Source organism: Rhineura floridana, chromosome 2, assembly GCF_030035675.1.
Source record: "Rhineura floridana isolate rRhiFlo1 chromosome 2, rRhiFlo1.hap2, whole genome shotgun sequence".
NCBI classification, from domain to species: domain Eukaryota; kingdom Metazoa; phylum Chordata; class Lepidosauria; order Squamata; family Rhineuridae; genus Rhineura; species Rhineura floridana.
This window is the reverse complement of record NC_084481.1, coordinates 42,544,061-42,565,246: the sequence shown is the minus strand read 5'-3', so window position 1 is coordinate 42,565,246 and position 21,186 is coordinate 42,544,061. Positions and strand designations below refer to the sequence as shown.

The 21,186-nt window shown below is 40.4% G+C and overlaps 1 protein-coding gene across 4 annotated transcripts in view; it reads right to left on the bottom strand.

Annotated features, from left to right (window-relative positions):
* OLA1 (Obg like ATPase 1) overlaps positions 1 to 21,186 on the bottom strand; it is a 164,119-nt gene that overhangs the window by 54,813 nt on the left and 88,120 nt on the right. For all 4 annotated transcript variants that reach the window (XM_061608460.1, XM_061608458.1, XM_061608457.1 and 1 more), the window contains 2 exons: positions 12,884 to 12,964; positions 12,559 to 12,656 (listed from right to left, as the gene is read on the bottom strand). In XM_061608460.1, the coding sequence (XP_061464444.1) occupies positions 12,559 to 12,656; positions 12,884 to 12,964 (179 nt within the window). The remainder of the gene's footprint in view (positions 1 to 12,558; positions 12,657 to 12,883; positions 12,965 to 21,186) is intronic.

Sequence of the window (21,186 nt, the reverse complement as noted above, 5' to 3'; positions counted from 1 at the left end):
AAAACCAAGTAAAGAGTGTGCCCTGCCCTATGTGTCAGACCGGTGACAAGTTGAGACAGCCCCACCCATGGTCATCATGGAGGCCATGAAGTCCCAAGCCAGAACACTAGAGGCAGCCTTAGCTTCAAGACTTCAAGAAATTTGATTAGTACTTTTTGCAAGCATAATTCATGACTACAAAGGGCTCAATAGAGAGCTGTTCTCTTCGTTATCAATGCATTACACCAGACCAGGGGGAGGCCCATGCATGTTTCATGCATTCATATCTACTCCCCATCCTTTCTTGGTGCAAATTACTTGATCTCCAAAACTCCCATTTCTAGTAATGGAGATACAAGCTCAAGGAGGTGGGGACAGAACTACTGAGCCTTACGTTGACCCTTCTGCATGAGGGAGATGCCCTATATTTGTTAACGATTTGTTCCTAAAATCCTTATTTGCTTATCTTTCTGTCAATTTACATTTTTTCAGTTATTGTCATGGTCAAATCCTTCTTTTTAAAGGAAGACTTTTTGTATTTTATGCTGTCTATGGTCTTACTTAACAAAAGTAGTATCTTTTTTCTTTGTTTGTTTATTTTATTTATTACATTTATACCATGCCTTCCTTTCATCATAGAAACTCAAGGCAGCATAAATGCCCGTTCCCTGGCAGTCTCCCATCTAGGCACAGATCTGCTTAGCTTCAGCAAGGTGGTGGCCTCATGTGTCTTCAGACCATACTGTGGGACCTTTTTGACACCTGTTTGTGACATTTGTAATCTGAGGTTAAAAAACATAACGTATTAAGCTGCTGTAATCACAGCAATTTCTTACCCAAAGGTATAACCCAAAAATGTTTTTGTAAATAACATCCCTGGACAGATACATCATCTACTAATTAAAGATCTTTTCTCCAAAATCTGTATTCTGAATATGACAATGTTTCAATGTGCAACTCTCTGTAAAAATCCTCACAACAGTACCGGAATCAGTCCATAAACATTGAAAGATGTTTTACATACCAAGAGTGCATAAACTGGTTAACAGAACCATTTCCCCTTGATTAGGATGCCAATTGAGTGAGGTGGATAGTTAAGCAGTCGGGTACACATGAAAATGAATTTTCAGTTGCTAAAATGATGGTCCTATTCAGAAATGTATGCCCTCTTGGTATAAAAAAGATGGGTTTTTCCCCGAAACAAATTCCAAATATGAACTTGTATCAAGCTATGAGAGTCAGTGCCTACCAACGCCAGGTGTATGACAATCCTTACTACCTAGCAAAGATCTGAAAGCAAGGTTCTCTCTGCTACAGGACTGGTGCCAGCAATCTGCCTACATGTCTAAACTAGGGGTTCATTCAGTTGGACGAAGCCTGAATACCAAAGCAAAGTTGGCTGCTTCAGAGCTATTTGGACCTCTTCTGAGGCCAAGAGAATCTTTCCTAAAGCAGTCTGAAGCAAAGCTTTGCAGCTTTGACGGCTGCCCTAATATACATGCCTCCAAAGCTGTCCTAGCTAGTCTGATGGTGGAGGCACATTTTGTGGCAGCTATCAGCCTACAGCCTGGGGGTGGGGGCTTCCTCAGTAGCCATTTTCAGGGGTGCTGTCTGGATGGGGAAAGCCAATCCTATGCCAAGGTGCCTGTTGTCCCAAGGATCGTTGGTGGGAGGTGGAATCACTCCAGTCATTTTCCCATGATAGTCAATGGGGAGGCACTGCTTCACACTTGAGACAAAGTGGCTCTTGTTTGGTAACAGTCAGAGACGAAATGATGCACTGAAGTACCAAGCTAAATCCAAATGAAATAGTGCCTTCTGCCAGTACAAATACCAGTATATACCACTGTGACTCTCTTGTTAACCTTCAAGGAAGACAGGACAAAGCAACTGAAGGATATAACTTGTTCAAAAAGAACAGATGGAATAAAAAGGGAGGTGAAGTCATGCTATGTTTAAAATATATATCCCTGCACAGAAATACAGGAGGATGAGCTTTGTAGCTCCACCGAGAGCATCTGGATTAAAATAAATGGGGCAAGGAATAAAAGGAACATGGTGGTTGGAATCTACTACCAACCACCCAAACAAAGAGAAGACAAGGATGAAGCTTTTGAAAAGCAAATTGTCAATGTTTCAAGAAGGCTTGATATAGTAATAATGGGAGACTTCAATTACCCCGATATCTGTTGGGAGACAAATTATGCCAAACATGCCCACTCCAAGATATTCCTGACTTGTGTAGGAGGTAACTTTCTCCTACAGAAAAGACATTTGGTCTTACTGTAAAACGGTTTTCTCTGTGCATATCAAAAGCTGATCTCAGGTGGGGTAACTAGCTCTACCTAGCGGTTGAAGGCAGAAGAGTGCTAAAGAGTTTTTTGTTGGTGCTTTTTAATAAGGACATCCTGCTCTGTGCAGCTCCTTATTTCAGTTTTTGATAACAAGCCAACCAACAGGAGGAAAGAACAAAGAGAAATAGGAACCATTGACACAAAACAGGAGACAACAGCACTCATACACTCTCTGCTTTAGGCCTAAGATGAAAAAGACAATGATGACAGCCCACCTCTCAGCTTTTGACATGCACAGAGAAAACCGTTTTACGGTAAAACCAAATGTCTTTTCTCCTGTGCGTGGAAAAGCTGATCTCAGGTGGGGCATACCAAAGCTGACCCATGTACGGTGGGAACATAGCTGGGCTGATTACACTAGTGATCTGGGACAACATGCTATAGCACCCTCCTCCTGATGCATGTGTGTTAATCTTATAGTGCTTAATAAACGTATTAGGTGCGGCCCATGTAGCTGCTGCCCTAGTTGAGTGGGCCACTATCCTGGCCGGCCGGGCTAACTTTAGAGAGGCATACGCCAGTGTGATATATGCCTTGATCCACCTAGCAAGTGTGGACAAATACACTTTCTTCCCTAAAGATGCTGGGTGGAAGGAGACAAACTGTCTGACAGAGATGTTTTGTTTTAGAGACATACACTTTCAGGGCTCTTCGCACATCCAGTGAATGCCATGCTTTCTCTGTGGTGTGAATGGGATTAGGACAAAAAGAAGGAAGTACCAGCCCTTGCTGACAGTGGAAGGTAGACAGTACTTTAGGACGAAAAGAAGGGACAGTATGTAGGACTACTCTATCCTTATGAAACACACAGAAATTATTGTCAACAGACAGAGCATTCAACTCAGACACTCTCCGGGCCGAAGTAATGGCCACAAGGAACAAGACCTTAAAGTATAGGAGACATAGGAAAATTTGACTTAGGGGTTCAAAAGGGGGCTTTTGTAGGGCCGTTAACACCTTATGTAGATCACAAGTTGGGTAACGATGGATTGTAGGAGGTGCCAATGCCGTTGCCCCACATGGATTCCAGCGGTTTCTCCAGAGATGTAGATAGAACCGCCGAAAAGGTTGAAGCCTGGTGTCTGAGAGTGTTTGGCCTAAGACTCAAGGACAAGCCATCCTGTAGGAAGCACAGAATGTCGTTTATACCTCCTTTCCTTGGAATTAAACCCTTCTTTTGTGACCATGTCGAGAAGGCCTTCCATGTAGTCTCATATATTCTAATTGTGGAAGGGCATCTTGAGGCCATCATAGTTTCCACCACCTGAGCTGGAATGTCTAGTTTTAAGAGGCGTCGCCTCTCAGTCTCCGGACATGAAGTGCCAGCCATCCTGGGTCTGCGTGAAGAAGCTGTCCCTGCGACAATAGATCTTCCCTGAAGGGAATTTGCCATGGAAGATCGATCAACAGACCAACGAGTTCTGGGAACCAGGGTCTCCTTGGGCACCAAGGAGCTATCAGTAGAACTCTTGCCCTTTTGGCTCTGATCTTTTGAAGTACCCTGGGAATGATTGGAAGAGGTGCGAAGGTGTAGAGTTGTCCTTCGGGCCACTGGGACATCAGAGCATCTATGCCTTCCGCCTCTGGTGTCACGTATCTGGAGAAAAATCTTTTCACCTAGCGGTTGAGGTGTGTGGCAAATAGGTCCACCTGGACTCTGCCAAAACATCTCACTATTTCCTGAAAGGCCAACAGGTGAAGCTTCCATTCTCCCTGATGCACCTTCTGTCTGCTGAGCCAATCCGCTTGGCAGTTGTCCTCCCCCTTGAGGTATGTCGTGAGAATCGAATCCACGTGCGTTTCCGCCCACTGGAACAGCAGGGCAGCTTCCTTCTGTAGTTGTGGGGAGCATGTGCCTCCCTAACGATTCAAATGTGATCTGGCCAATACGTTGTCTGTCTTGACCAGCACCGCCCCCAACTGTTTGATCTCTGTGAAGTGCCTCAGGGCTAGCCAAATTGCACAAAGCTCCAGAAGATTGATTGGAAGTACTAACTCCTGTGGTGACCAAGTTCCTTGTATCATCTGGCCATCACAAATGGCTCCCCAGCCTGCCAGGCTGGCATCTGAGGTGATCAGGGTCCATGGAGGGTCCTGGAACAGCATTCCCCTTAGTAGATTGGATTTGTGCGCCCACCACAGCAGGAAGTGACGGACCACTGGTGAAAGTGCTACCTTCCGGTGACACCTGGCCGCAAAGATGAAAAGGCAGTAGCGCCCACTGGAGTGGTCGAGAGTGGTGACTTGTCCATGGTGTAGTCTGATAGATTGAGACCATCAACCCCGAGATACCTGCCAGATGCATAAGATCTGCCGAAGGTGAAGATAGGAGCTATGTGACAGCTGTAATTATCTTTTTTAGTCTGTCTTGAGCTAACTTTATGAGTCCCTGCTGCGAGTCTATGGTGGGCCCCAAATGTATTATGTGATGGTCTGGACAAAGCTGGCTCTTGGTTTGGTTGACAAGGAAGCAGTGATCCTTGAGGCATGCTAGGGTGATGTGCAGATCTTCCCAAGCCTTGTACAGGGACGGAGACCGGAGCAGAAAATTGTCCAGGTAAGGAAAGACGTGGACCCCCTGCATCCTGCGATGTGCCACCAGAGCAACCACGATCTTCGTGAACACTCTGGGGGCAGACGCCAGACCGAAGGGCATGGCCCTGTACTGAAAGTGATCCTCCCCCCCCCCCAAACCGGAGGTAATGTTTGTGAGGCGGAAAAACAGGGAAATGCAGATAGGCCTCCTTCAGATCGATAGATGAGAGGAAGTCTCCCTTTCTCAATGCCTCCTTGATGGACAGTAGTTTCCTCACGGAATCTGCAGTATTTTATGAACTGATTTAAGTTCTTCAAATGGAGTACTGCCCTGAAAGATCTGACTTTTTTCGTGACGGTGAAGAATACGGAGTAGATTCCTGAAAACCTCTCGCCTGTTGGAACGGGCTCTATTGCCGCAATCTGCAGAAGGTGGGCAATCACTTGAAGAGTCCTTTCCCATTTGTCCGGAGACGTTGAGAGGAGGGAGGGAATAAACTTGGTTGGAGGGAGGGAGGTGAATTCCAGCCTCAGTCCGTATCTGAGGGTGTGCAGTACCCATTGGTGCGAAGAAGTGTCCCCCCAGCAGTGGGCAAAGTGTTGAAGGCATCCTCCCACCTGAGGGACCCTGGAGTCAGAATTGATGCTTATTCCCCTGAGACTGGGATCCAAAACTATTCCAGAAGGGACGGGTGGTACGGGACTACTTTGCTCTTCCAAATGCCCTGGAGCCTCGAAAGGACTGGGAGGGCAAATAAGGATGGAAAGGTCTACGGAATAATTTTTTGTCATTGCGTTTTTGGCAGTAGGAATAGCTTTCTTCTTTTCCTCTGACTCCAAGACCCCAGCTAGGCTGTGGTCGCTAAATAGTTTGCCACCCACATAGGACTCAGATGCGAGATTAGAGCGCAGGGAATGCTTATCAAATTTACAGATGATATACAACTGGGAGGGATAGCTAACACCTTGGAAGACAGAAACCAAATTCAAAGGGATCTTAGTAGGCTGGAGCATTTTGCTGAAAACAACAGAATGAAATTTAACAGGGATAAGTGCAAAGTTCTACACTTAGGAAAAAGAAACCAAATGCACACATATAAGATGGGGGGGTACTTGGCTCAGCAATACTACATGCAAGAAGGATCTTGGAATTGTTGATCACGAGCTGAACATCAGCCAACAGTGTCATGTGGCTGTAAAAAAGGCAAATGCTATTTTAGGCTGCATTAACAGAAGTATAGTTTCCAAATTGTGTGAAGTATTAGTTCCCCTCTATTCAGCACTGGTTAGGCCTCATATCTTGAGTACTGCATCCAGTTCTGGACACAGCACTTGCAGACAAACCAACAGGTTCAGAGGAGGGCAACAAGGATGATCAGGGGACTGGAAACAAAGTTTGGTAAGGAAAGACTGAAAGAACTGAGCATGTTTAGTCTTGAGAAAAGAAGGCTGAGGGGCGGTATGATAACACTCTTCAAGTACTTGAAAGGGTGTCACACAGAGGAGGGCCAGGAGTGCAGGACATCTAATAATGGGCTCAAGTTACAGGAAGCCAGATTTTGACTGAACATCAGGAAAAGCTTCCTAACTGTTAGAGCGGTATGACAATGGAACCAATTACTTAGGGAGGTGGTGGGCTCTCCAGCACTAAAGGCATTCAAGAGGCAGCTGAACAGCCACCTGTAGGGTATGCTTTAAGTTGGATTCATGCATTGAGCAGGGAGTTGGACTCAATGGCTTTATAGGCCCTTTCCAACTCTACTAGTCTATGATTTTATGATTATAACCTCTTATACTTTTCTATACTTTTTTCATTCATTTCATGATGTGGCTGCAAAAAAGGCAAATACTATTTTAGGCTGCATTAATAGAAGTATAGTTTCCAAATCGCATGAAGTACTAGTTCCCCTCTATTTGGCACTGGTTAGGCCTCATCTTAGTACTACGTCCAGTTCTGGATACCACACTTTAAGAAGGATGCAGACTAACTGGAACAGGTTCAAAGGAGGGCAACAAGGATGATCAGAGGACTGGAAACAAAGCCCTTGAGGGGAGATTGAAAGAACTGAGCATGTTTAGCCTTGAGAAGAGAAGACTAAGGGAAGATATGATAGCACTCTTCAAGTACCTGAAAGGTTGTCACACAGAGGAGGGCCAGGATCTCTTCTCTCTCATCCCAAATTGCAGGACACAGAATAATGGCCTCAAGTTACAGGAAGCTAGATTTCGGCTGAATGTTAGGAAAAACTTCCGAACTGTTAAAGCAGTATTATTTATTGATTTATTGCATTTATGTACCGCCTCATGACAATGGAATCAATTACGTAGGGAGGTGGTGGGTTTTCCAACACTCGAGGTACTCAAGAGGCTGCTGGACAGCCACATGTCAGGTATGCTTTAACTTGGATTCCAGCATTGAGCAGGGGGTTGGAGTCGATGGCCTTATAGGCCCAACTCTACATTTCTATGATTCTATGAACATCAATTCTATAATTTCGATTCAGTGGATGACTGTTACATTGTGTTAACACCACCAGCAGTATACCGCATCAGTGTTATTTACCTCCACACAGTAGTCATTGCTTTTGAAATATTAAACATGATAACTACATTGTGAATGTTTACATTAGCAAATAACACTACTGGTGTTTAACACTGGTATTTCTTCTTTTAAACTCTTCATCAGTAGTTTTTTCCTTGAGAGAAACAGATGGGAGCAACCTCAGTACAGCAATTGAGAATTTTCTTTGAGAAGTTCAAGTTTTGTACAAGAATGCCTTGTGTAAAAAAGTAGAGCTTACTTGCAACTGGTGAAGACAGAGATCTCCTTGAGCATTATCCTGCCTGACTTTCCTCACTATCAGAGTCTCTCTTTTGTGTTTTAAATATTTTATTTATTATAAATTTGTACTATTGTCCTACACACCTACTTATAATAGAAATATTGCCCATTTCTTTTACCAGAAGCTACTGGTTAGTTGTGGGGTAGAAACACACTGTTATGCCGGTTCCAATCAGTCTCCACCTCTCTCTTCTGAAAATGGGGGTACATGATGCTAGTCAAACCTCACCCCTTTTTACTGTAAAGATCTGGTGGGAGCGGCTTGAATGCTTTTTTAAAAAAAATCAGCTTCAAAGAGATTTCGCAACTGATCAGCAGATCAATCCATTCCCCCTCCAGGTGTGGCTAACAGGAACGCTTTGCTGTAGATTACTAGTGTGTTTACAGCCATGATTCCATAACACAGTTCTGTTTCACTCTACTTCCTTTCCTTGCTTTTTTCCAATTGCACTCAAATTTGTTGGGCTGTATATGGGAACAAGGGCATACAGGTGCAACTGCACAAATTCAATGTTATTTGGGGGGGGAGTCACAGCAAACACCTCTCAGGAGGTCCAAGCAATGCTTTTCCCAGACAGCCTCCACTCCCTTGGAAGGAGTAGGTGGACCGTAGCCTGGAGATACTCCTGGATCCAATATTGTCACTAGAGGCTCAGGTCCCTCAATGGCTAGGAGTGCCTATTTGGCTGGTTAGTCAGCTACAGCCCTTTTTTGGATCAAGATGACTTGGCAACAGTACTCCATCCTATGGTAGCTTCCAGATTAGATCATTGTAATGTACTCTGTGAGGAGCTGTTCTTGAAGACGACACAGAATCTTCAACTGGTCCAAAATGTAGCAGTCAGATTACTGGCTGGGAGCTTAAAATTGGAACTCACATGACCCCTGTTTTAAAATGGCTGCACTGGTTGCCAGTTCACTTCCAGGCCCAATTCAAGGTACTTGCATTAGTGTTTAAAGTCCTAAACAATTTAGGCCACAGGAAAAGGCATTCTCTGTGGCACTCCCTAAGCTATGGAATTCCCTCCCTACGGGGGTGCGTCTAACACCTTCATTGCATAGCTTTCATCATACACTGAAGACACAGCTCTTTACCCTGGCCTTTGTAACCTGAGATATATATATTTTAGGACTCACCCTACTCTTCTGAATGTAAATTGTTTTAACTGATTTTAATCTTGTATGTTTATGTCGTTGTAACCTGACCTGGGACTTTATGGTGAAGGATGGGTCAAAAATCCAACATCACAACAACAACTCTATAGTATTCAACAACACTACAACAAAATAGAAAGTAGCTTCATGGATTTTTGTTTTCACCATGATACCATGAAATTGGGATGCCTGTGGAAAAGCAAATAAACCTTAAATTTAAATACTTCAAAATATATTAACGTCAGAATTAATAATACAAGTAAAGATAACCACAATTTGTCCTGTTGATTGGTATGCAACAAATGTTCTTGATATTTCATGGCCGCCAGGCACTGGGAATTTCAAGTGCCTAAAGCCTACACCTCTCCTAAGATTCCGTCAAACCTTTGTGACATGATTCAGATGTGCAAACTTATTAATTTACTTTAATTTACTAAGGCTTAATATTATATTTGAAGTGGAGTACTGAATTCTCTTTCCATCTGCAAATGTTAGCTCCAAGATATGCCAGCATTAACAAAGATCCCTTTCCAAAATTTGCACTGACGTGTGTACATAATATACAATTCATTTTATTGTTCTAAAGGGAGAATGTGTCAACATACTGAAGACATGGATGATATATGCACTCTTGTATTAGATGACAACTCAATAGCACCCTGGTGTATAAAGCTACAATAAATTAAATTTAAATGATTCCATTTTGTACCCCATATAGTTTCATAGCTCAGGTTTTACTAGATAGCATTTCACTAACAGAAATTACATTTTATTTATAATATATGCTATTACAGAAATAGTATTACCTAAAGAGCTACATTTCTACAATCTCTATAAAATGCTTACATTTTGTGAAGGCTTTTGATTATTTAACTATTTGTTTAAAGAACAGTAAGCTGTATTTTAAAATGCTGAAGGAGATTCCTATATATGTTATGATTAGTGTCATCTGATCATAATAAAAGTGCAACTAACACAGCTGCCATGTCAGCTTCTCCTCAGGGACAAGGTTTTAATCATAAATCAACTGAATGACTAATTTAACATTGTTAATACCAATAAGTAGTTCCTTGGAGTCATTCCAGTTTTTATATCTTTCAAAAAGGTCAATAAGCTACCTACTCTAGTACACAAAAGTCCTATCATTCACACTATTTTCTCCTCTAAGATTGAAAAATGACATGTTATTTAAATGTTAGTGTGTTTTTACTAGTAATTAAAAATATAAATTGTTCAAAAAGGGTGACATATAGCAAATCAAAATGATCTCATTTTAGCTTTCCAAGTTCTCCTTCTGCCACAACCTTAAAACATCTCTTTGATGATAATGTAAATACTACTACATTATAAAAGAGAAACTATGAAAATATTTACTGCTGTATCCTATTGAATTAACATTAACCACCTTATAGCATTGCCAAATTAAATCAAGAAATATGCTGTGCTAGCTGAGCAACTCATCCAACTGTAGTTCAGATTAACAACATGAACCAAAAAGCAAATGAAAATACATCTGCCAATAAAATATATTCTAAGCATCTGCATCTGTTTACACTGCCCTAAACAATGAAAGGCTCATCATTACACTCTTCATAATAAAAATTACATTACACTTTAATGAAAAAGATATACAGCATAAAAAGAGGATTTAAAGACCAGCCACTCTGCCAGGATGAAGGAAAAACTGGTCATCATTCTGACTTCAGTAGATTCTATTCCATATCGCACAATGTTTCCCACTCATAAATACATGACAAATACTTCCTCAATCATTTTTTACGAGCAGGGATGCACAGGGGGTTGTCAATGGCTAGCCTGAGGGAAAATAGGAACAGCAGGCGGCAGAAACTGTACTGAAAATGGCTATGTGGTAAATTCTCTTCTGGAACATCATTCAGCTATCCTAGCCTTTGATCTTCCAGCTACAATTACACTAACATCCACAAAACCTGGATTTTTTTTTTAAACTAAACCTCAACCATCAGTTATGCATAAACACAGTAGGATTTTTACTATGATTTCACAATATAAACAAAATATTTACAAATTTAAAAACTGTAATACGTAAGCTACATTTTGCATTCCATCATCATCACAACTGATCTTACAAAAAGGGTGTCTGGCAACAGCTAAATCACAGACTGGCGTCTCCCAATAGTCTGTCTACCATTAAGGTCTGAGAAATGGTATTTACTATACAATTAAAGGCAGTGAGCTCTACCTGTGATCACCCTAACACAGGTGTGATTATCCATTTTAGGTAAGGAAACTAACCTACCCATTTTCAAATAAACTTTGGTGCTTATATTTTTACTGTGTTACTTGAGAAACTGCTACAAGAGCACTTAATTCAGAATCCTAAGATTTGCTGCATTACATCTGTGTGAAACTTGAAAATGCCTTCCAGACCAGAACATTGTGCAATCAAGCAACTGTGTCTTCAAAGTTTCTGGAAAGCTAGATGTAATTTCAAATTACCCATTATATAGAAAGAAGCTGAACCAGAAGTTTTAAAATGCCCTTAAAATGACTGTTTTAAAAGTTACATTATACTCCTTAGAATAAATATAAATGCACAATACTACTAGGAAAGGGCAGTTTTTAGCTGAAACAATTTCACAGAATTTATTCTAATAACTTATTGGAGTTAACCATCTGACATTAATTACTGCTTTGGCTTCCACTCTATGAATGTTTATTTTTCAGTTTAAAGCCTTCTCACTCTTTGATATCATATGGAAATGAGAAATTTTAATGGAAAATTGAAACCATGTGTATCTAAATACTTAATGAAGTACAGGGAAAGTGAGAGGGTATGTTTTAGGAGAATTCTGATACAGTGCTCTGAATACTTTTACAAAGTAATAAGAAAATAATTAAATCTTAAATGTGTTTCACAGTGACATTTCTATAATTTTATATCATCTCAAACACAATAGTTTAAGCACCTCTTCCCCAAAACAACTGTTTTATCTCATCTGAAGCTTTTTCATGACAATGCAGTTAATGCAGCATTATTTTCAATCACTAGATTTCTAATGTATCCCCACTCTCTGGAATCCTGGTCACTGCCTATTTGACAGACAGCTTATTCTGCAGTTATTGCATATGCATTCATATTGACAATAGTAAGATAGTTTCTGAACTGTGTATAACAAATAATGTGTATGAGATACTACATCTTCTATGTTTTAAAAATTGACACACAAAGCTGAATTGTGTAAACAGCTTGAATTTTCCAAGAGCTACATGGGGCATATGATTCTCAGCATACATATGGAGTACTCCATTTCCTTTTAAGTATATTACTAACCATATTAAGGCATCATTTTTCCCTTAAGGATCCAATAAATAGGAGGTTGGCATGAAAAAGGATATTTCTAAATTTAAATATTATTGACAACTTACAAATCTTTGTGCATTGTTATGGTTATTTTTCTTTCAGTGTTGTACTGCAAAATAAACTAAAAGGTAGGAGGGAAAATGCTACTTGATTTTTGTATATCTTCAAGAGTTTTTTTATTTCTACTGCATTCCAAAAGACAAGGTAATAGGTACATTGCCAATATTAACATGAAAGCATTTAAATTTACTCTTAGTGCAAAAATATGACGAACCACTATTTTGACAAATACTAAGGTGCCTTTGAGAAGCATCATGAATTTTCTACAAAATAAACTTCAGTAAACTTACCATTTGTTTTTCTTTCTAATATAGTCTTTTTCAGAGAGGTTAACCAAATAGATCATTGGTTTTGAAGTTAAAAACAAGTGTTTGTTCAGCACATCAATCTAAAAGTCAGAAAATAAAAGCTACGTTAACAAGAAACCTATACTGTAGTGTTGAGAAAAATTTTTAAAAATCTGTTTAATATCTGAAGTATAAAAGTAAATTATTAAAAAGAATGCATATGATTTGCGTTGACATTAATTCACTAGATATAAACCAAAAGGTTTATATAAAGATATGCATTTGTTTTACTTAAAGACATTAGACAGTGGATGAGTTATAAGCCTACCTCTTTGTCATTCCAATCATGATAGAAACGGACTGGCTTTTTTTCATCTATTACCCAGCTTTTGACTTTGCACATTATGTCCTGTGCAGAATGAAAAAGAAACAAAATACATTAAAGTAGAATATATTCAGTTATATGCCAGACAGTTACCAGTTATTTATCATGAGGGAGTCATTTTAGATAACAAAATATTATGTGCCTTGTAACTGAAATTTCATATATAATGAATGAGAAAGGGAAACAGGAGTCATGTTAGGGCTACAGTTGATGAACAAGAAATAAACCTTTTAGGGACTTCACTGAAAAATATAAGTGATATTTTCCTCTCTCAAGCTGAATGAAAAGTTCTATGTATGAATTAAACTACTGCCCAAATCTCCATATTGCCACAGTAATTAAGCATCCTATAGAAGAAACCATATATAAGAGAAATGTGCTACTGTGACAAAGGAATATGTGTAAAAAGCAATGCGCATGTTTTTAAAACATTGATAGCAAAAGAAATTGAGCTGATTATTGATGATCCACTATTCAAGAAATTAATTCAACTGGCCAAAGGCCTCCATATTCTACATAATTTTTTTGTCAACATCTTCTCCTTTCCTCCAAAAATGAAATCTGCCAAAGCTTCCATTACACAATGGCAAGAGCCTTGCACTGATGACCTCCAACCAGCTGCATTCACTTTCAGAACATCTCTCCCTGCAGGAAATCTAAAGGCCTTTTAGTTAGCAAGCTAGTGTGCATTCAGAAGGAGTAACTGCAGGAAGAGCCCAATGTGCTTTGTTTCTCTGGCCTTTCTTCACAGAAAGATTAATCATCTGTGAAATGGAAACGGCAAACAGCAAGTGACACAAACTGAACCCTTCCAGCCTTTCCTCATCAGTTTTGTGGCTCTGAATCTGAAAGCTGCGTGTGGCAAGGGTTGCCTTACAGGCAGGTGTTAATAAAAGGCTCTTAGGTCTGAAAGGTCAAACCAAGCTCTTCTAGAAGTAGTACATTTTAGTATCAATTTTTGTCAGAAATAATTTATGGTCATGCTTTAAATACTGAATTTTCATGAAATTTACCAATGGCATGATATTCAATTAAAGAATTTAAAATGAATTTCTAGTCATCAAAATTTTCTCAAAAGCACATGTTTACTTTGTCAATAAATAGGTTAAACACAAATACACAGCCTTAGTATTTAGTATACTAATATCTCCATCTTGCAACTGCTTCAGGAGGAAAACAAGAAGAAAGCTCTTCTAAATCCTTAGATCCTGATTTATAACCCTCCAGGAATAGGACTCCCCACAGATTTTAACAAGAAAGGGGCAAGCTGAAAACTTTTAATGAAATATAACATGTTCTGCCTAAGAATAATCACTTTTACTCTCTTATAACTGATTTTCACTCATAAATGTTTTAAAAGTGGCTAATGTAATACCATTTCCTACAAGGAGAAGATCAAAGTGCTATATTACAAATGCATTATGATTAAAAAAGCACTGTGCAGCCTTGCTATTAAATGTTCTTTAAACCCTAAAAGGCTTCCCATAGATCTCACTTGGCACTGCATATACAACCTTTGACAAGTAATGTAGACCATTTTTATTCATTGCCTAAAATTGTAGGCAATTATGTGCGTCACACTGGCCACCTGCAAGTTCTGAATGCCTGCTCCAGTTGTCATAGCTAAAAACTAATGTCGGAGGGGATTAATCTAGGGGGAGAGAGTCCTCTTTAATGGCTCCAGCAGGTGAAATGGCCCAGCTGGTTACTATGATGAGTGGCCAGAATAGCTTATGTAGAGACATGCAACAAGATTACACTTAAAAAAAAAATAGAACTATCTTATCTTGGGGACCTATCTACATTTTGTGCTTTATTCAATAAGTAAATAATTTACTTAAGTTTAAAATATGAATTTCTTAACTTAGACTTCTCTTCATTACTAGAACAATTAAAATCCTGCTTAACTAGTGTTGGAATTTACATCGTTTTATGTGATTTAGAATAAAGTGTTAGTTACAAATTTCATCTTTAAAAAATAATTAACAGTGCATTTTTTCCTAACACTAACATACACTACTTTGTAAATTAGATGGTAAAATTTGTGAAACTAAACCGTTGAGGTTCTAGATTCCATGTGATAATGATATAAATCTGTCTTTAATATTTGGTTTATCCTTCAGTCATCTCTGTACAAGCAAACAGCTAAAGTGTCAATGTAGTTTTACCCTTCCTACCCCAATTATTCAATTGACCCTCTTCAGTGTTAATACAAAAAAGAATTAACACATAAGATATTACTCTAGTTTAAACTTGGGAACCTAAACTCACATTTTGATGAACTAGATCTAGTTTAAAGATTTTTAGAATAATCTTTAAGATCAGCAAAAAATAGGGTTTTTCACGATCTTTGTGCAACAACACCAAAAATCTAGGGCAAGCGGAGAACCACTCTCAGTGGATTCTTCTCAACTGTGAAACTCTCGTCCTCTGGAAACGTGCCCAAAGCCTGAACCTAAGCATCTGCCAAAAGCGTTTATAAGACTTCTCTGGGCTGATTTTCAATTACCAGTGTTAAGCAGACATGAACATTTTACTTTTTAGTACACACACTACAGTATTTTGTATTTTAATTGATATTTCATGTGTTGCATTAATGTGCTACTCACTCCAAACCCGCCAGAGAAGATAACACTGAACATGAAACAAACAGAGAGAAATATGAATTCCTATCCTCAGGTGGTTAATGTACTAGCACAGGCCTAAATCTAAACAATAGACTGACATATGCATATCTGAGATTTTTTAATGCGTAATTCACAAAAAATAAAGCTTAAAAGACAATCCTGAGCAAAGTGAGCCAGGGTTGGTCCTCTCCTTATTCCACTCAATGGTTTTAATAGTTTTCAAATAGCTTGCCTTCCAAGAATATTATCCAGAAACTATCAGATTCTTTTAATATAATAGAAAGGTTGGTAAAGTTACAACCAAGCCTTCCTACACACTGTTTATAATCCAGTAAGTCCCTAGTTATGTCATGAGAGCTATGAGATTTCTCCTGTTCTTTCCATTCTAGCAGGCCATCTCTCTCTCTCTCTCTCTCTCTCTCTCTCTCTCTCTCTCTCTCTCACACACACACACACACACACACACACACACACACCCTTTGGAGGAAAAAGACAGTAAAAGCCAACAGCATGTGCTCCAGGGACTTGGTGCATCATGGCCATTATGCATGATTATAATATTCTACAGAAGTAAAGTACTGCAAATATGACATTTCTTCTGGCTTTAGAGACCAAATAAATGGCTGAAAGAAAGAATTAGGTCAAACAGAAACAGTATTTTCTGATGCAATATTCGGCAATTAAACATTTGCCTCCCTGCTGGAAGGGTGGGATACAAATCAAATAAATAAATAAATAAATAAAATAAAGTGAAAGTACAGAAAAAGCACTGCTGAACTGTCATCCATGTCAAAATAGTGGTTGGAAAGAGAACTTTTTACTTGAATTATTATTCTTCAGACTGTATAGAAGGCAGTGTCTACAACCTAGTTTTCACAGATGTTGTTAAACATGCTTCTATATTCTTTGCCTACCTGAATGCAACTACAAGCAAAAACAAAAGCCTTACACGTATAAAGCTAAATGTCAAGGAGGGGAGTTCTAAGCCTTGCCTTCTCCTCAGCATGCTAGTTTTCAATGTCTGGGTGGGGGAATTATATAGAGGATGCCATCATGCCAGCAGTTTAAGTGACACCTATTTGCAGGGCCAGCTCCAGGCATGCCGGGGCCCTTGGGCATCATCAACTTGCCCTGGCATGTGTGTGCACAAACGCGTCCCCGCCTACCTGTCTCCTGTCTTTTACTATTGCCATTAACCAAGACGGCGGCCGCAGTTTCCCTAAGGGGATGAAGCCTCCGCCGCCATCTTGGTTGATGGCACGTGTGCGTACTACACACACGCATCTCTGTCATCAACTAAGATGGCGGCAGGGGCTTCAGTACTTTAGGGAAACTGCGGCCGCCATCTTCATTAAGGGCAATACTAAAAGGCAGGAGACAGGTAAGTAAGGGCATGGGGGGCTGCAGATCACAGAAGGGGAGCGGAGGGCCTGCTGAGGACCGCCCTGTTACCCTGTAGCTCCAGGGGCCCTCGGGCCAGTGCCCCACCTGGCCGCCCTTTAGAACCAGCCCTGCCTATTTTGTATTGGTAGGGGTTGAATTAATATTCACTAATAGGCAAAAAAAAAACCCTTGCGGTTTAAGAACATACCTATAGCCAACAGATATTTCTATTGAACTTTAAAAAGCAGGGAAATTGGGCAGCTATAGTGAATGCAACAGAGGAGCGGGAGACCTGACCTCCTCTCTGAGATATTGGACTTCCCTACAAATTTGTCAAAATGCAAACACAATTTGGGTTGGTCTTTCACAGTCCAATCCACTTGCTGTGTAGCTTGGAAGAATTTGGTAGCATGTGCCTCTAAGCATATGGTGAGTAGTGACAACACCTGCCATCTCCAAAGACGGAGAATCACATTTTGAATGTTTGTTGGTGTTCTTCTTACTTTGCTTCTTTCCTGTGTTACTAATGTTTCTACAGAGAATCTAACCTAGAAAATTATATTCTCTCATTATTCATCCTAGAAATCTGGGTCAAAATTATTTTTATTAATTTCAAAGCCTTTTTATTGGTCAATGTCATATGATGGTGAAGACAGCCTTTTGTGATTCAACTTGGAGGTTCTATTTCTATTTTGAGTGCTTTAACAGTTGAATCTGAAACTGAAGTTTTAAGTCAGATTTACAGTATGTTGCTACTTAAACAATAACTCTAGCTGTTCGAAAAAACAAACTTGGCCTGCCCAAGATGCATGTTTTCAGCCTGCTATGCTTAAACCACTCCACTTAAGGAAAGGTGGGCATGGTCAATTAAAAACGTAGAGCACACCTAGAATTTTGCTAGAATATATTTTACCTCTCACTGTTTTATCTTACGCATACTGAGATATTCCTCATGTCCATTGGAAACTATTCTGTAGAATAGTCAGTGCCATTATTCCACAATTGTTTTGGGAGTTTTTTTAGTGTTGCAAAGTGTTGCTGTACTTCACATATTCACAGAAACAGAAGCAAAAGAAAAGGATTTACTATAGGAAACGTCACTAAAACTGCAAAGTAAATCAAACCTATTTAAAGTGACTATCTGAACTCTATCAACTGTCTTAATATTGTGGCTTCCTCCCTGCTAAAACAGGATCAGCACAGCACATCTTGTTTCTGTTATTTGGGCTGATTCCAGGTGTTGCCACAACTCACCATATGCTCAGAGGCACGTTACCAAATTCTTCCAAGCTACACAGCAAGTGGATTGGACTGTGAAAGACCAACCCAAACTGTGTTTGCATTTTGACCAATTTGTAGGGCAGTACAATATCACAGAGAAGAGGTCAGGTCTCCTGCTCCCTGGTGCATTCACTGTAGCTACCCAATTACTCCGCTTTTTAGATAGAAATATCTGTTGGCTATAGGTACATTCTTAAACTGCAAGGGTTTTTTGCCTATTAATGAATTTCTCTGCTTTTTAATCCGGGAGGTAAGAAATGGGATCCTGTGCTAGTTTCTGAGAATGGATTGATCATTTGCATGCTTATTGAGTTCAATGGGATTTACTCCCCTGCAATCATGCTTAGGATAGGTGAAACTGACCATAGGGGATGGAGTGGGGAGGAGGAGAAAGGGCAGGGGTAGGAGGAGGAAGGGCAGGGGTAGGGGAGTGATGGAAGCAGTCAGGAGGACGAGGGAAAGAGGAAGGCAGGTTTAATCATTTGCATGTTTATTGAGTTCAGTGGGATTTACTCCCATACAATCATGGTTAGGATAGGTAAAACTGATCATGGGGGGGGAGAAAAGGGAGGGAGGGCTGGAGTGGGCAGGGGAGGAGGAAGAAGAAGGAAGAGGGGAGGGGAGGAAGAAGAAAGAGGAGAGTGGAAGGAGGGGAAAGGCAGATCTGATCATTTGCATGCTTATTGAGTTCAATGGGATAGACTCCCATGAAATCATGGTTAGAAAAGATAAAACTGACCATGGGGGGAGGGGAGGAGGAGGGGGAAGAAGGGGAGTGGGAGGGAAGGAGGGTAGGGGCAAAGGAAGGGAGAAACAAGGGATAAGAGGGAGGGGATAGGAGGGAGGAAGGAGGGAGAGCAGGACAGATCATTTGCATGCTTTTTTGAGTTCAGTGGGATTTACTCCTGTGCAATCATGCCTAGGATAGGTGAAATTGACCAGGGGGAGGGCAGGGAGGGGGGAAGAGGGCAGGAAGGGATGGGGGAGTGAAGAAGGGAAAGAGATTGGGTGGGTGGGAACTGGGCAGAGGGGAAGCCCCTTTCCTTTCTAAAGGGAAAACACTGTAAACAGTATCACTGTTTATGAAGAGAAAAGTAGTAAAGACAGGAAATTCTGTGTGGCCTGTCTGGCTCTCTGTGTGCCTGAGCGTGGATCATTTGAAACACAAAATTATGGGCAGATCAACAACATTTTTGTAGACCCAGAAGAACAGGAAATCATGGTAAGTTAGCAATGTTAGAGGGCAGTATCTTTATCTGGGATAATGCTTTTAAAATCTAGCTTTCTCCCGCATGTATGTCTGTTATTTACATATGGTCACACTTCAGGAAACAGAACCCTCTATCCAGAGGAAAGCCCACATGCGTGAAGAGATGCCCACACTACATAATTACAAATCTTCTCCAAGAGAAACCTACCCTAAGTTGCTACAGAGGTAGCCACTCCTACCACAGAGTGAGCATTAATATGAAGAGATGACATCTTTCCCACTACTTTCTAGGCAGAAACAGAGATTTTCTTAAGCCATCAGGACTGTGTAACTCTGGATATTTTCTGAGCCACTGAGAATGAAATGAAATCCCAGAAAAGAGCCATCATTCTTGTGTGTGTGTCAGCTGTTCTCATAAGGCAGACTCTGAGACCACTGCTCACAATGCCTTACCTTTAGACAATAGTGCAGACTTTTGGCAAAAGTATTTTCCAAGAATTGTGAAAAAGCAAACTGACTTGTAGGACAAAGGCTGAGACAAAGATTCCTCATTAGCTTACAGTGTGCCCATCTGTGGGGGTCCTCTGAAATGTAATAATATCAGGCTTAAAGAAAGAACATATCAGAGCCTGATTACCCAGTTCAGATTCTACTGAGGAATTTCATGGACTGATGAGGGATTCTTTGGAAAACACAATACTCATCTCAGGGGAGAGACCTTTTCTGCAGACTATGCAGAACTTCAGAAACTCCTTCATCTCTACCTTGTTGGGGTGAACACTCATTCTGGCACACCAGCTGATGAGGGCTCTCCATGTATTGCATCTTCTGTTGCTAAAATCTCTCCCAGAAGAAAGGAGATAAGATATTAAAAGTAGCCCATTATCCTTAATGCCGTTCAGCCTCCAGGCTAATAGTTGGAATAAGTCTATTTGCATATAAAGTATTAGCTTCTGATAAAGTCCAGCCTGCTCAGTAAAAGACAGGGTCTGCTAATGGTTAGGATGAGCAATTACAGAAACACATGCTTTCCTTATTAGAATAGGACACTCGTGGAACTTTCACTCATTGTTCTTGAATCAACTGATGAAACTGACAGAGTAGCAGAATGGAGAATACATACTGCAAACATTCCAGCATGCTGGCCAGAGAGCTTCTGTCCCAACATGTCAGAACACATCAGTGAGATAACACAAACCGATCCAACAGGCAGTTTTCAGGGGTTGCGAAATGGACCCATTCTCTGAACTTTTTTGTAGCTGCTGAAATACCTGGAAATGGGATTCCCATTTGGATGGTAGAACTGTCTGAAGGCTGAGCCAGTCTGCTCTCACTTTTGAAATCCCAGTTACATGAGCCACTCTGATGAAAAGAAATTTACTCTTCACTCAAAATAGTAGCTTTCTGGCTTCCATTCAAAGCAATGTTGAACAAGTTTTGCCTTGTCTGTTTAAACATGCTTTTCCTGAGGTGGTGTTAATGTGTTTGAACATGCGACTGTCCCATATCCTGGTTTGAAGGCTATTAGCACCAGTCAGATTGACCTCAAATAGAGGGTAATTTGAGACTTAACTTCTGATCAAGACACCTGACCCAACAGTTCTTGGAGGGTCAACTGAAGAGGTTTATGTCCCTGGAGAAAATAATTCTTTGTGGATACTTCAAATGCATTTCATAGAACTGCCTGTCCAAGGCCAGTTGCCAATACACAAATCTCTGCATCTTCACCACAATAAGGGTTTGAA